Here is a 14,648-nt window from a genome sequence, read left to right on the forward strand (position 1 = left end):
AACTAATAATTGATAGGAAAAAACTGTTGTCTGTTACGAAGGTTTGGTAAAAACTGTTGGTTAGTGTTTTTGAATGAAAAAGATTTACACTTTTACACATTGCTGATATTTTTTGTGTGTCTGTTCCATTGTTTGTGCACTTATTCATTTTCTTATTGAAGTGTGTCTTTTTGTTTTATATTTTCATTTGCTTCACAATTTAATTGAACTTAGTTATTTTCATTGCTTTATCATTGCACATTTAATTAAATTTAACACTTGTGAATTGATTTGCATTTACTTAGAATTCTTTTCAAGTTTTATTGTTGTTTAGCACTTGTGAATTAATTTCAAATTTTCAGTTATTACCTAACACTTTTGAATTTTGATTGAATTAATTTTCTTGAATTTTGTGATAAATTAATTTTGATTTAATTTTACTTAATTTGATTCAAGAATTAATTAAACTTTACTTTGTTTTCAAGTAACAGTAATTTTCCCTGATATTGTGAAATTTCACTTATAAATTTTGATTTAATAATAATAAATTTTTGTATTTAAAAATTTTTATAAGTGTTTTCTTTATCTTACACCAGTATAAATATATATAATTATGACTATATTTATGATTAGGTAGAGACATAGAGTGGTAATTGATTTGCTTTCCTTCAATTTAATTGAAGTGACTTAGAACCAGGGAAGTACTTAGACTTCTGAATCAGGGAAATACTTAGAGTTTTGAAAGTTGTTGATGGAGTGATGCCCTTTGATTAATTTAATTACTTACAAGATTACCTCACACCTGTTTTGATGAACTTAGTCTGATTTTCTGCAATACTGGTAAGTGTTAAGGGATCACTGTTGCCTTTAGAGTATTCATCGTTTAAAGTGTGTTATGAGGGTTCAGGTGTCTGGCTTTTGGTGAGGTAATATTTGATGCATGGTAACCAGATACTTGGCACTTCGTAACAATATATATATATATATATATATATATATATAATATATATATATATAGTATATATATATTCTATATATATATTTATATAACTATAATATAATTAATATCGATGATATATATATTATATCTATAATCTATGTCTATATCTATAGATCTAATCTAATCGATCTCTATCTCTATAGATATAGTATATAATATAATAGATATATTATATAGTATCATACATATATATATATATAAATATATATATATATATAGATAAAATATAAAACATAAGAATCTCCAGTTTCCATTTGACAACCTTGAAAGGCAGCATGATTTAGTGAGGAATGAAAGAAGTCTGCACAGAGAGCTTTGCCTTCAGTGGTGGTGGGGGGTGGGGATGTCTTCCCAATATTAGGAATCAAGAGGTTTCTTCAACAAGAATAGTGCAGAGATATAGAACCTTGTATGAAAAGATGAAGAACCAGAAGATATGATACATACCAAAATTATGGTATCATTCCACCTGAGAAGCAGGAGAAATAGAGGATGAGAGTTTTAGGCCAAAGGCCAGGCACTGAGATCCACAGGGTTGTTCACCACCTTCATAAATAAGGGTACTACTGTGCTATGCATCTATAATTAAAGCTAGCCTATATACCAACGCAAGCTACCAATAATGTGAAGTACCAGCAGTATGGCACTGGACAAACAAAGTGAGTCTCAGGGACCTGAACATAACGATAATGAGGAATTTGAGTGATCTGAGTGGGTGAATAAAAGTAGGAACAACTAGCACTGCAGACTGATAAGAGTTCAAAACTGAAAGTGAAGTGGAGAGGGTAAGAGAATAGGAGTCATAGTGTCCCTTGTTTAAAGGAAATCTCCCACGTCTGGAAGATCATCTGTGTATTCTTAAACAGCCAGCTCTCCATTTATCCAACTCTAGGGTACAATGGTTTGTACTTTTACAAATACCCTTTAGGCAACGTTAAAAATAAATACCTTAAAAGACGATGCTAAAATGTCCTATAGCTAGTACACACACGTTTATAGTAATGAGCAGGTATTGTACATATGGTATTGGTAAAGTTTAAACAAAAAATGCCTTTTGATGTGAGGTCTTTTACATGAAACTAATACAATGATACTGTTAAATCAAGAAAAATCTTGGTAACATAAAATGAACATAAAGCAAGGTGTCATACAACTGTTGTTGATTATTATACTCAAGTTGTCTAACTCCTGCTTTTCTTAAAATTACTGTAAGTTTGCTAGTGATAGCTCATAGAGGAACATTGTACTATATGCCAATCTAGTCTTAAATTTTGTATAGCAATTCACAGTGACCTTTGGCCTTAACATTAACTTCATGTCCACACACTATTTAAATACTACTATTATACATATACTGATGTTCACTTCAAGTTGACTTGTTTATCAGCAACATGTCCGTGGAACTATATATAGTATTTACTTAGAATTTTTCTGTCACTTCCTCTTTCTGAAGGGCATTTGGGAACTTGGCTTTTCTGTCATATTTCTAATCATCATCTTCAATAGTCAGATGAATGTTTTTGCAATTGAAAGAGAATAAGGAAAAATTGCACATTCCTAAACAAATAAAAATTGTACATGAAAAGCACTGAATCAGTTTACTAATACCTGTCACTTTCATCTGTTTGAGATAATAAAAATAAGCAATGCACACTATAACTTTATGAAGCAAAAAATCAAAGAATAAGAAATGAGAGGTCTGATTTCATGAAAAACAAAGCCATTATTAAGAACATAAAATTACATCTTGTGATTTGAAAATTAGTGTAAACTGATGTACAATGAATAGTTTACAGACCTTATATAGCTTTTACATTTGTGAAAAATACCTATTCTTTGTTGTACTTTGTAACTAAACAAATTTTCATGGAAGGGAGACTACAAAACAGATCACAAAACGAAGACCTTAATGTTATGCTGATGTCAGGTTGGTGGATCATTCAGGAAAGTTTAAGACAGTGGCCAGCAAAAACATACTCTAACTCTGATGAGGTATTACTGCTGGTAAACCTTTCTACCACTCCAGTTTAATTTCATAACTAGTATTCTCATCTGCCTCCCATTTTTTCCCTTACATACCAGTTTTAACTGCTTTTGATCCACCCTTATTCTTGGCACTTTGACAGTCCGTTTTTTAATCGTTTGTTATCCAAGTATACCGTATATGCCGGCGTATAAGGCGACCTTTTAACCTAAAAAATCTCCCCCAAAATGGGGGATCATCTTATATGTCATCCTATACCATTTGCATTTGAAATTGCTTACATTATCGAAATCTCAGCTGCTCGAGTACTATCGATATCTTTATGGCCATTAGCTGCTAGAAGAGATGTAATTTGGAGAGTTTATCTTGTAAATAAAAAAAGTTGGGCTTAAAATGTGCACAATACTTGGTTGTATAAGCATTAAGTGTGACTGGAACAGGCAATGTATTACTAAGTTTGTGCTCATCTGAAAAGATTTGCCAGTATCAAAGGTGGGGTACGTAATTGCCAAAAGGAAACTGGCCAGCACACTCCTTGCTCAACAACAAAACTGGGTAGTGGGTACACTTAAAGCAGCCAAGTAACTGATAAAAATGATAAAAGAAATTTCAACTTCATGGTCAGTCATAGCACAAGAAATCTTACCCAATCACTGCAGGTGAGTAGGAGTATCTCCCACTCACCTATCTACCTAAAATGTATTACCTTGTTACCAAGTTTCAACAACTTTTTCAAGCTTGTGCTGAGAAAAGCTCCTACATAAAAGGCTCGGGGGTTTATTGTCGTAGAACAAAAATTTAATTTTTTTATTGCATTTTACTTGTTATCTATACCCTTCCTCTACAGTTTTTTGTGAAGTGTTTTTTGAGAGCTGATATAAAATGTTATTTTCATGATAAAATAAATTTTTGAACATACTCACCTGGTAGTTATATATATAGCTTACGTCCCCTGACGTCACGGCAGAAATTCAAAACTCGCGGCAATCGCCGATTGGGTAGTCAGGTGCACCACCTGTGCGCCCTCTACCCGGTACGTAGAACCGTTCCAACTATTCCTCAGATCTTCCATGCCCATAGTTTCTAGAGGGGAGGAGGGTGGGAATTTAATTATATATAACTACCAGGTGAGTATGTTCAAAAATTTATTTTATCATGAAAATAACATTTTCAAACATCTAACTCACCTGGTAGTTATATATATAGCTGATTGACACCTTTGGTGAGGGTCAGAGACAGCTATCATCGTTGGAACTGACATAAGTTATTCAAACAAAACAAACTTACGGGTTCGTACCTGTTAAGGAAGCTGACTTCAATGATATCCTGATTCATTATGTCTGCTTTCCTTATGAAGATCCAGCGATCCACACAGGGGGGCTGAAGACCTCTTGGAGACTGTCAAACCGGTTTAAACCTCTATGTGACTAGACTCCCTACAATACCCTTGTTCCGGGCGCTACCAAGGAACAAGTTGACCACCTGACTAAGGATCAATGATTGTGGGAGACTGCGTCCAGTCTCCGCAAACAACCACAAAATACCAATAGTCCCAAGGTAAGAACCAGGGTATTGGGTTATGGGATTTCAGGGGTAGACCCTTGTCCCATTACTGGATGAGCTGCTACGAACTGTCCCAACGCGTAGCAGTCTTCATACAGAGTTTGCACTTGCCCCAGATAGTGCGTCGCAACCACTGATTTGCTTCTCCAAAAGGTTGCGTCCAGGATAATTTGAAGGGATCTATTCTGATTAAAAGCTACAGAAGTTGCATCGGCCATAACCTCATGAGTCTTCACTTTTCAGTAGCCTGAGATCCACTTCATTACATGCTGAATGTGCTTCCTTGATTAAATGCCTTATAAAAAAGGATAGCGCATTCTTTGACATTTGCAGAGAGGGCTTTTTGACAGAACACCAAAGTTCCTCTGAATGGTCACGTAAATGCTTCTTTCTTTCCAGGTAATGCCTCAGGGCCCTTACCGGACAAAGAACTCTCTCTACTTCCTTACCTGAGAGATCCGACAGGTTTGGAATCTAGAACTATTTGGTCCAGAGCTGAGAAGGGCGTTCGTTCTTCATTAGAAAACCCCGCTGTAGAGAGCAGATAGCATTGCCCTGTCTGAAACCTACAGCTTTGCTGAAGGCATTTAACCGACTCTTTTCGCTGTTGCTAGACTAACTAAGAAGAGAGTTTTCATGGTGAGGTCCTTAATTGATGTTTCCTATAAAGGTTCGAACCTATCACTCTGAGAAACTTCAGACTACGTCAGATTCCATGCTGGAGGGGACTGTAATCCTCGCCTATAGTAGTGTCGAAGGATCTGAGAAGGTCTTGGAGATCTTTATATTCAGACACGTTTAAGTTCCTGTCATTGAAGACATTTGTGAACCTGGTTATGTATCGCTTAATGGTTGAGGTTGTAACGTTACGACTTCTCTTAAAGTCTGCAGCGAAGAGTCTCTTATTCTCCTATCCTATTGCAGCGAAGATTCTTCTTCTCGGCAATGGATAGGACATAAGATAGCGACACTCCATGGGGGTGTCCATGGTATGGATACTGGGACAATCTATTAGGATTAAGTAATGATTGTTCTGGAACAACCTACTAAGTCCACAGCGTAGACCGTTAACTGACTCGGGCGCTCTGACAACTGCCACTTGACTGCGTTGTGTGGCAAGTTGTCTAAGCATCCGAGAAAGTCACGTGATCTTTGCCTTTTAAAGGGTTATGCCGAAAGACCATACAAATTGTCTATTTTTTGTCACTGATGCTGGACGGCGAGGTGGTGAATCTCTTAACGAAGTGATGATTCTCTTAAGGCATGTGCCCAATAGGCGAAAGTCAATTGCCTTCTAGAGACCGAGGTCCTTAATGGCAAGATATTCTCATAGTAGTTGAATCTTAGCTAAGAAGAAAACAACACTCTGTTTCATGAAGACTAAGGTGGAAAGTGTATGCAACCTACGTCTTCACAGCCGAATCGAGAGAAGGATTCTTCCAAGATTCTGAACCTGTGGCTTACAAAGGACTGAAAATGCTAACAGCTATTTCATTGTTGTAAGTTGTTGTTGTAATGAAAGCGGAGCGATTTCCAGTAATGAAAAACACAGGGAAGTACTACTTCTCGTGGGCTGATCATATGGAAGTAGAGCTGGCAGGTCGGGGAGCAGGCTATGTCTTCCGTATATATTCTGTCAATTCGGGGTGAAACAATGAACAATTGCACCCCTCCGAATAAAAGATATTAGACAAACTCAGATGTGTGAAAAAAAACATTCTTCGGATTCCTGCAATGCGATGCAGTGGGAGACTAGTAAAGACTTCTGTTACCGTGCGGTAAACATAAAGATGAAAAAGTCTTGAATATATATCTCTGTTGAAAGTTCTCGCAATATCCAAAGGGATGTAGAAGGTGTCATTCATATATGCGAGAATCCTTGTTAATCAGAGACCTAAGCCCGATATTGTTGGACAGAGAAAAAATTTGGTAGTCAATGATTGTAGGGGAGAGAGACATAACACAAGCGTACATCACGGAGAGCCAGCTAGTACTGGGGTGTCTTCTGCAGTACTCTACTCAGTTAGTCCTTGCCTCTCTAGCTATCCTGAGTTGCCAGGAATCTATTCCTTGAAGGAATGCGTTCGGCTAGAATAATCGAGCATTAAAAAGGAATCTCTTATGCTCGAGCAATTATATTTAAACGAAATTGAATTTCGGTAAATACAAAAACCGAGGTGGTGTTGTCATGACCATACCATTAGTATCTTAAAAATCGAAACTGGTAACTCCTGGGATGTAGACAGTCCCGAGTTGCAGTTTTATTAGGATATTAGTCTCCCGGTCACAAACCGTAGAAATAAACTATGGTATGCGACTACCCCGGACAATTCAACTGTTTAACAGAATCATGTCTCGAGGGTAATATACGACGTATATTTGTAGATTTCTGTACAACGACTTCCATCCTAAATTCTTTTCCCTTCGAGGAATGAGAATAAGGATTGGAAATCTAAACCCTTCCTTCTCTAGCCAAGAGAGTGAAGGAGAAGTCTTCCCTTAAGGAAAGCTTCAAAAGTGAAAAATGTTATTTTCTGATAAAAAATAATAAATTTTTGAACATACTCACCTGGTAGTTTATATATATAGCTTACTCGGGATGTAAGCTATATATATACCACCAGGCGAGTTAGATGTTTGAAAACAGAAAACCCCAAGACGAAATTCAAACCAAACTGGATGTTCGCTTTTGTGTTCCAGGGTTGGTCGTCTACTGAGAGATATTCTTTACTTCAGTAGTAATTCTTCTTGCAAACGCTAGAAATTCCAGGAATTCGAGCATTCAGCGAGGTACCCGATTATCGTAAAAAAAAAAAACAATTATCGGAGATTCTCGATATTAAGTCCTGCGTGGCCTTTTGGGCTAAGGCAGAGTGGACCTAATTCACCAACTCTTGTGCTGAAAGAGCGCATAAAACAGGTCCAATGCAAACAGCAGTTCCGCATTTTGAATGGGTGTGACACATTCGAAAGGAAAGAACACATTTGGATTCTTTACTTCAGGATCCCGCAGAGAAGAAGCCGTTAGTTCGTTCGACCCGTCTCGAAGAGCTTTGTCAATACAAGACATCAGGTGAACAAGCTCTTCTGTATCAGCAGACTTGAAGGTTTCTATTTTCTTCCCCAAAGATCACAGAGTCCAGTCTAAGAAAATTAAATACCTCGAAAAGCTCTAAAAAAAAAAAAAAAAAACTTTTTGAGGAGGTGGTCCATTTCAGAGGTAACCAAAAAACCTTCGTCTTTCCCATGGCCATCCGACGAGAGAGTCCACAAGGCTCAAGAGTCCCCTTGGGAAGACGCGGGAATTCCGAGACCGAGAGCCTCTCCAGTATCATACCAGATGCTAGATCTGGATGCTAATCTGGCTGGAGGAAATGAGAAAGCTGTCTTTCCTTGGTCTCTCTTCGTATACATCCCTTCTTTCCTAATTTTCAACGCTCTCTTCGGAGAGCGTGATAACACCATCTTTATAAAGTCGGACTTCTCAGTTGCCTTCTCTCGAGTGAACTCTGAAGGTGGGGAATGAGGGGCAGCTGGAACAAAGTTTTCCGGAAAAAGTTCCGTGAAAAACTTTCATAAGTCTTTTCAAGCCTGACAAAGGCTGTAGATCTCTCTGATTCTCTTCGTCAGAAAAGTCTTTCATCAGAACGAAAAGGAGAGGGAGGGGGGTTCATCCTTCCTTCTTCTGATCGACCCATAACCGACGTAGCGATGTCATGCTTCGTCGGTGCTTCCGAAGAATCTTCTTGACACCTGCCAGTGTCCTGGCGTCGAGAATCCTGACTCTCGGCTTCCTGGTGTAGAACTTCATGACATTTGGCGTCCTCCTGTTAAAATACTTGACGTTCGGCGTCTTGGCGTCCAGCCTCTTGACGCCTGGCGTCCAGCTGGCTTCCAGAATCTTGACGCCTGGTGTCCTGGAGTCCAGAATCTTGACGCCTGGCGTCCTGGCGTCCAGCCTCTTGACGCCTGTCGTCCAGCTGGCTTCCAGCATCTTGACGCCTGGCGTCCTGGAGTCCAGAATCTTGACGCCTGGCGCCCAGAATCTCGACGCCTGACGTCCTGGCATTGACACTCGGCGTCCTGTTGCCCAGAATATTAACGTCTGTCGTCTAGGTGCCGAGAACCTTGACGTTTTAAGTCCTGGCGTCCAGCATTTCGTCCCAGCTTTTGACGTATGCTGTCTTGCTTGTAGCAGGCTGATAAGACTGCATTAATGAGGAGAGCTTCTGCTGCAAGTCTTGCAGTAAGGAAAATTTGCGGTCCAGCGATCCACCCAGGGGGCTGAAGACCGAGTTGGTAGACAGCTTCCTTAAACTGCGGTACCCCAGCTCGATTCCACCCCAGGGGGCTGAAGACCGATTGGAGACTGCTTCCTGCTGCTGGGGACAGTTGGGGAAGCCTAAACCTCAGTATCTTTCTCTCCATCGTGTTCGGCTAGAGACGAAACGTCCTGAAGACGAATGTCACGCCGCAGGAGGGCTGGAGAATGAACTGAAGGCATCCAATCGTCCGATACTTCTTCCTTTCCTCCTATCAAAAGACGACGGCCGCCTGTGCGACATCTTGCGTGTTAGTTTGGTAGGAGAGCAAAGCATCGGAGTCGAAAGGGGAGCGGTCAGGAGTTGCAACAAGCACCGAAAGTCTCCCTTCGTCCGATACTTCCTTACCTCCTGCCAAAGGCGACGGCCGCCTGTGTGACATCTTGCGTCTTATATTGGCAGGAGAGCAAGTATCCAAAAACAAAGAGATCCGGAGTTGCAGCCTACAATTCTCGACGCTTGGCGTCTTGGCGTCCAGCCAATGAAGCCTAGCGTCCAGCCTCGTCTGAGTAGTGCGTCGTCAGACGACGAATAAAACACTTTAACCTCGCCTTTCCAATGGCGAGGGTGAGCGTCCTGGGGATCGTCAACAGGTACGCTCTAGGGGACGGCCGCTCGGGAGCTAAAGCCTCTCGCCTCCCTTCGTCGGTCGACTTTCCTTCTCGCAGGGGTTTGGTGAGCTTGGAAGAGGTCTAGGACTAGGAGCACGACAGGTCCAAGCGGTCGCACCCTCCACTGCACTTACACTTGCATTGATTTTAACACTGTAACTTGTGATTTTAAGATCTCTCACATTCGACCATGATTTCTCCCTGTTTCTACAGGGCCTTTACTAAGGGCTTGAATGGTCGTTATCGTGTCCTCTAAAGTTGGACAAACACCTGTATCAGTAGGGGAAAAGGAACTATTACTACGGAAGCAGGATCAATATGATCACTTGAATATTTTTAGGAGAGCGAGACATACTACTCTTCGCTCTCGTGATCTTATTATTATTTTCAAGTTTTCGCACATAGCAATAATATCCAGTCACATTCAGGTAAAAGAAAACAATTTTTCTCATATCATCCAACTCACCACTCTCTTGCCTCTTACGACTATTCTTAACTGATATAGATAGAATAAGGATCTATTGAGGTTTTAGCAAGCCGAGAATTATATCCTCTCACCCACATTCTTACTCTCGAAGCAGAGTCTGACATTGTTTGGAAAATGCAAAAGAGAGATCAAGGATAAGCAAGAGTCAAAGCAATAATATTCTAAATCAAACATTCTTATCATCATCATTCGTTATGATCCATCATCATTATTAAGATGATCCACATGTACCCAACAAGCGAAAGCCAAAGCCAAAGTGTACTTCCCCAAATATCTGTGAAGAAACAAGGGCCAAGCGAGCGAACTTCCAACGATGTCACCGATGCGGCGGCAGGGAAGATCTGAGGAATAGTTGGAACGGTTCTACGTACCTGGGTAGAGGGCGCACAGGTGGTGCACTGACTACCCAATCGGCGATTGCCACGAGTTTTGAATTTCTGCCGTGACATCAGGGACGTAAGCTATATATATAACTACCAGGCGAGTTAGATGTTTGAAATTGAGTGTTACAAATCCTTCCTGGGTGGTTCACCAACTTAATCATCTCCTAAGCACCTGAACATTAAAAAAAAAACTACAGATCGGACAATAGGCTTTGTGAGTGATACATCATGAAAACTTGAAACAAAAATAATTTACAAAAACTTTTATATGTTGTAGCTTTTAAAACATATCTTTTTATACTAAAATTAATTGACTCTTGACAGAAAAAGAGTAGAAGCACTCATAATTCCCAAAATCAAATACAAGAAGAGTATACTAGACCTGGCAGGTGAATCCCGTGGTGAATTATACAGCGAAGACCAAAATCCCGAGGATGACGAATGACCTGCACCAATACCAGCACTACTTGGGGTAGTATTTGGTTCTGGTGTTTGGTGGTGGGATGGTACTCTACTTCGGTCACTCCTCATTTCGTCTGCATTCATTTTACGTGTCAGCGAGCGGACACGATTGAGCAACGTGGAAAATAAGGACTCGGCCGTGAGTATTTGGAAGCCGTCATCTTCATCTTCCTCCTCTTCTTCACCTGCTGAACTGAAACTCTCACTATGGTCCAAATGAAATCCTCGTCCCCGGCTGAACGTGACCAAACAGTGAAAAAAGTTAGAATTTAATCTTACAGAGACCAAGGGAGACTTCAAAACATAATTTCTTCCTTAGTATTGAGAAAGCATTACCATCAGGTATTTGTCAACATGAATTATGCAAGATCCCATAAAAAAATTTTTAATTTAAGCAAATATTTTAGGAGCTAGTATACAAACAGAAGTAAAATAACTTTCTATTACTATTCAGGCAATACTGTAAAATAAAAAGAAATACTAATGACAATTCTCTTAAGTGGTGACCTTTCATAGAATACTACTCAAATATATGTGGACATGTACGGTAAAATTCCTGTACTAACCAACAAAACGTATTACAGAATAATGAAAATAACATTTATAAAGAATACTTGCTGCAAAAAAGATGCATAATGAAGTCCTAGAAATATTATATTCAAAACCCGTAAAAAAAAAAGACGTAGAATATAAAATATAATATAGCATTTTTAAAACAGATTACTTTTAACCCTAAAAAACAACTGGAACAAAATCAGGCAACAACTGTACTTTCCTCATCATGTGACATATTCTTGAGAAACAAACAATTTGAGAATATTCCTCTATAGATTAAACATAAAAAATAAAGTTATCCTATTCATCTCTTTTTGCAGTTGAATTATTTCCTAGGTGATTATGCAGTAACTTGACACCATTCAAAACCGTATTTATGCACCCTAATTCTCAAGTCGCATACAATTCAGAGCTAAACCAGACTTCTGAAACACTGGTTTCCTTCCTCTCCCCTTTATGGATTACAATGTTAATTTACCCAAAAGTTAGAATTCCAAGGTAAATGCCACACCTAGTTAGGTTTCTTTGAGATGCCTCCAAAACTAAAGCAAATGAAATCGAGTTTATGTTACAGCTGAATCTTTCATATCCATGGAACTTCAGTGAATGTTCTTTAAAATTGTCTTGGAGATTTCATTTTGTTCAAAGTTTACTCTGTAGGTGGTGCTATTCTGTCTCTTGCTAGGTAATTCTCAGTAAAGTGGTGAGGGTTAAGTACGTGGAAGTCATACACGATGGATTTAAATCTGTGATGGCAATGCTGAGGTTTTGAATGGCAGCATAATGTTCGTTCATCACCCATGGAAACCAATCAGGGAAACAATGCAGAGTATATCCCATAACTAATTATACTTTAACACATCAGTGTTTGCTTATGGCACTCATCATTAATAAACTACTATCAAGATCAAGAGGAAAGTACCATCACCTGAACATTAGCAAACTCCGGTGATATTCAAGATATTGTAAGCTAGAGTTCTAATTCTAAATTATGCATGCTTCATAAACGCTACATCAAAAAAATTTTAGAAACCGTGAAGAGAAAACCAGTCTCTCATATATCACCACGGCACTACTCAATTCAAATCTAACACTAAGGATTGCTTTTGTCTGTGTAGGCTTTTTAACCCCCTTTACAGCTGTGAGTTGAGCATTAAGCATCTTTACCTGTTAGTGTGAGAGAGCCGCCTTTGCCACAAAGGAGTGGGCCCTAGGTCTGTGTGAACTCTGCGGGCTAATGGAGCCCCCCCTGTCAGTGACCCCGTGGGGGATAATGGTCCACACTCCCCATCACCGTCCATCATCCCAGCACTAGACATATCACAAGCGAGCAAAAAGCTTTAGTGCCTCAGACACACATTAAATGATAGCAAACATGGAGCATAGGCAAGAACAAATGCAACTTTCAAGTGGTTTTATTAACCTCTTAGTCATTAGAAGTCCTACAAGCATGAGACTAAGCTAAGAAAGGTCCAGAACACTGGTGAACATTTATACACAATGGGGATAAAATGGAAAACTAAGCAGTAGACATGCTTGGTCACTTTCTGTGGTAAATTGTATAAAAATCATTACAGATTAACACTGGAAAAATTACAGATTAACACTGGAAAAAACAAAAAATACTACATACTGTATAGATTCAGAGTAAATGTATATTAGCAGATAAATTTTGTATGCATCATCATCTTCCCTTTAGACTGATGAATGGGTCAGTTATGTGAAAATATGTACTGCTGTCGATTATGAATATTCTATTCAGTTTGTTTGTGTGTTCCAACAATTTTAAGATGTTATGAACTGTTGGAGTAATATGATACATACATGATGCCATAGAGCACATTGTAAAGAAATTCAAAATTAGATTACTTGACTGTAATTTGACATTATAATGTCTTTAAACGAAATAAAAAAAACACCCTATAAAATTAAACGTTTTCTGACTGAAGGATATTTTACCTCTAATACTACCCATCTGACTACCCCTACCTTCCTACTAAGGCCTTGCTATAAATACATGAAGATTTTAATTAGGACCTACTGGTGGAGAAATATAAATCCTTGCATTTATGCAACAACTGTGCCTGTGTGGTTAACATGGAATCCAAACTGGAATCTATTACTCATGAACTATACAATTATGTACTGCTTCTGAACTTCTGATATAATTAATTCTTCTTCATATGCAAATCATACTGGTGTGGTGTATTAAATTTCTACTCTGGGACAGACTAACACTACTCCCTATTTTGACAAACTCGCTACCATACTCCATTCCTAATAAGTGTATATAATGTCAGCAAGTTACCTGAAGAATGTAAACCACTGCCTTATTATGGCTTTTCAAAGGGGGACTGACTAAGACAATTACAGAGGAGGAGAGCACTTCATTTAGTTAATGCTTCAATCTTTAAAAGTGAACACATCATCTAACTAGTCTAACATCCCCCATCCACACTCAAGATTGGATTCAGAGCTACAACTACATGATGCTGTAGCCTAAAGTGATTTAAGTTGGGATGTTGGATATTCCTCACTTACAGGACTTTAGTCAACCTTCCTTACGTGTCTTATTCTTGCATAAATTCTTAGTCAGTCTCCCCTTACAAATGTCAAAGTAATGACTCTCATTCATGCCTCTAGTAATGTTGTTTGACATTCTACTACAGACTTCTTTTTCAACTGCTAACTTCAAAAACCTGTAGCCATGTCTTGGTCTTCTGCTGAAATTTTATATAAGATTTCTTACTTGAAGAAAATATTTCTATTAAAACCCTAAGGAAGAGCACGTGAAATAATTTGTGTCCATAAACCTGCATGCTATTATGAATAACTGTGTGGTTTTTCAAAACCAATAATGCAATAAACATAAGGAGAAACTTGAGTGACACAAAGGAATCATATGATTTTATACTTTTAGGCAATAGTGAAGAATTAGTATTAGAGAAGGATACACTACAAGAATTTTTTTATGCTTACAGATCATTAAGCCTTAGATAAATAAAGGATGCCACTGATATTATACAAAGCTTTAATCATAAATGCATTCTTATTGGCTGGGATGAGAGATTTCATTTAGACAGGCTGTGGGAGCGCTATTCAGTGTGAAATCTAGCATCGAATAATATGACATGACCGGTCTCTCTTTCAAGGTTAGTTCTTAAGAACCAGCTCCTGTACTCCTTTACAGGCATAGAATTCACAATACTAGCAATACCTTATAAAACTTAGTGTAGCAAAATATTTGATGAATGCCAAAAGGAAATTTCCCATACCCACTGAAATTTTAAGAATGAAGGGTA

At 38.7% G+C, this 14,648-nt stretch overlaps 1 protein-coding gene across 1 annotated transcript in view; it reads right to left on the reverse strand.

Moving 5' to 3' along the window:
- Nucleotides 1-14,648, reverse strand: part of LOC135199461 (serine/arginine repetitive matrix protein 2-like) — a 91,934-nt gene that overhangs the window by 47,465 nt on the left and 29,821 nt on the right. The window contains 2 exon segments of the mRNA XM_064227535.1: nucleotides 10,712-11,026; nucleotides 12,514-12,657. Coding sequence (XP_064083605.1) covers nucleotides 10,712-11,026; nucleotides 12,514-12,657 — 459 coding nt within the window.

The sequence above is a fragment of the Macrobrachium nipponense genome, chromosome 25, assembly GCF_015104395.2.
Source record: "Macrobrachium nipponense isolate FS-2020 chromosome 25, ASM1510439v2, whole genome shotgun sequence".
Taxonomy (NCBI): Eukaryota; Metazoa; Arthropoda; class Malacostraca; order Decapoda; family Palaemonidae; genus Macrobrachium; species Macrobrachium nipponense.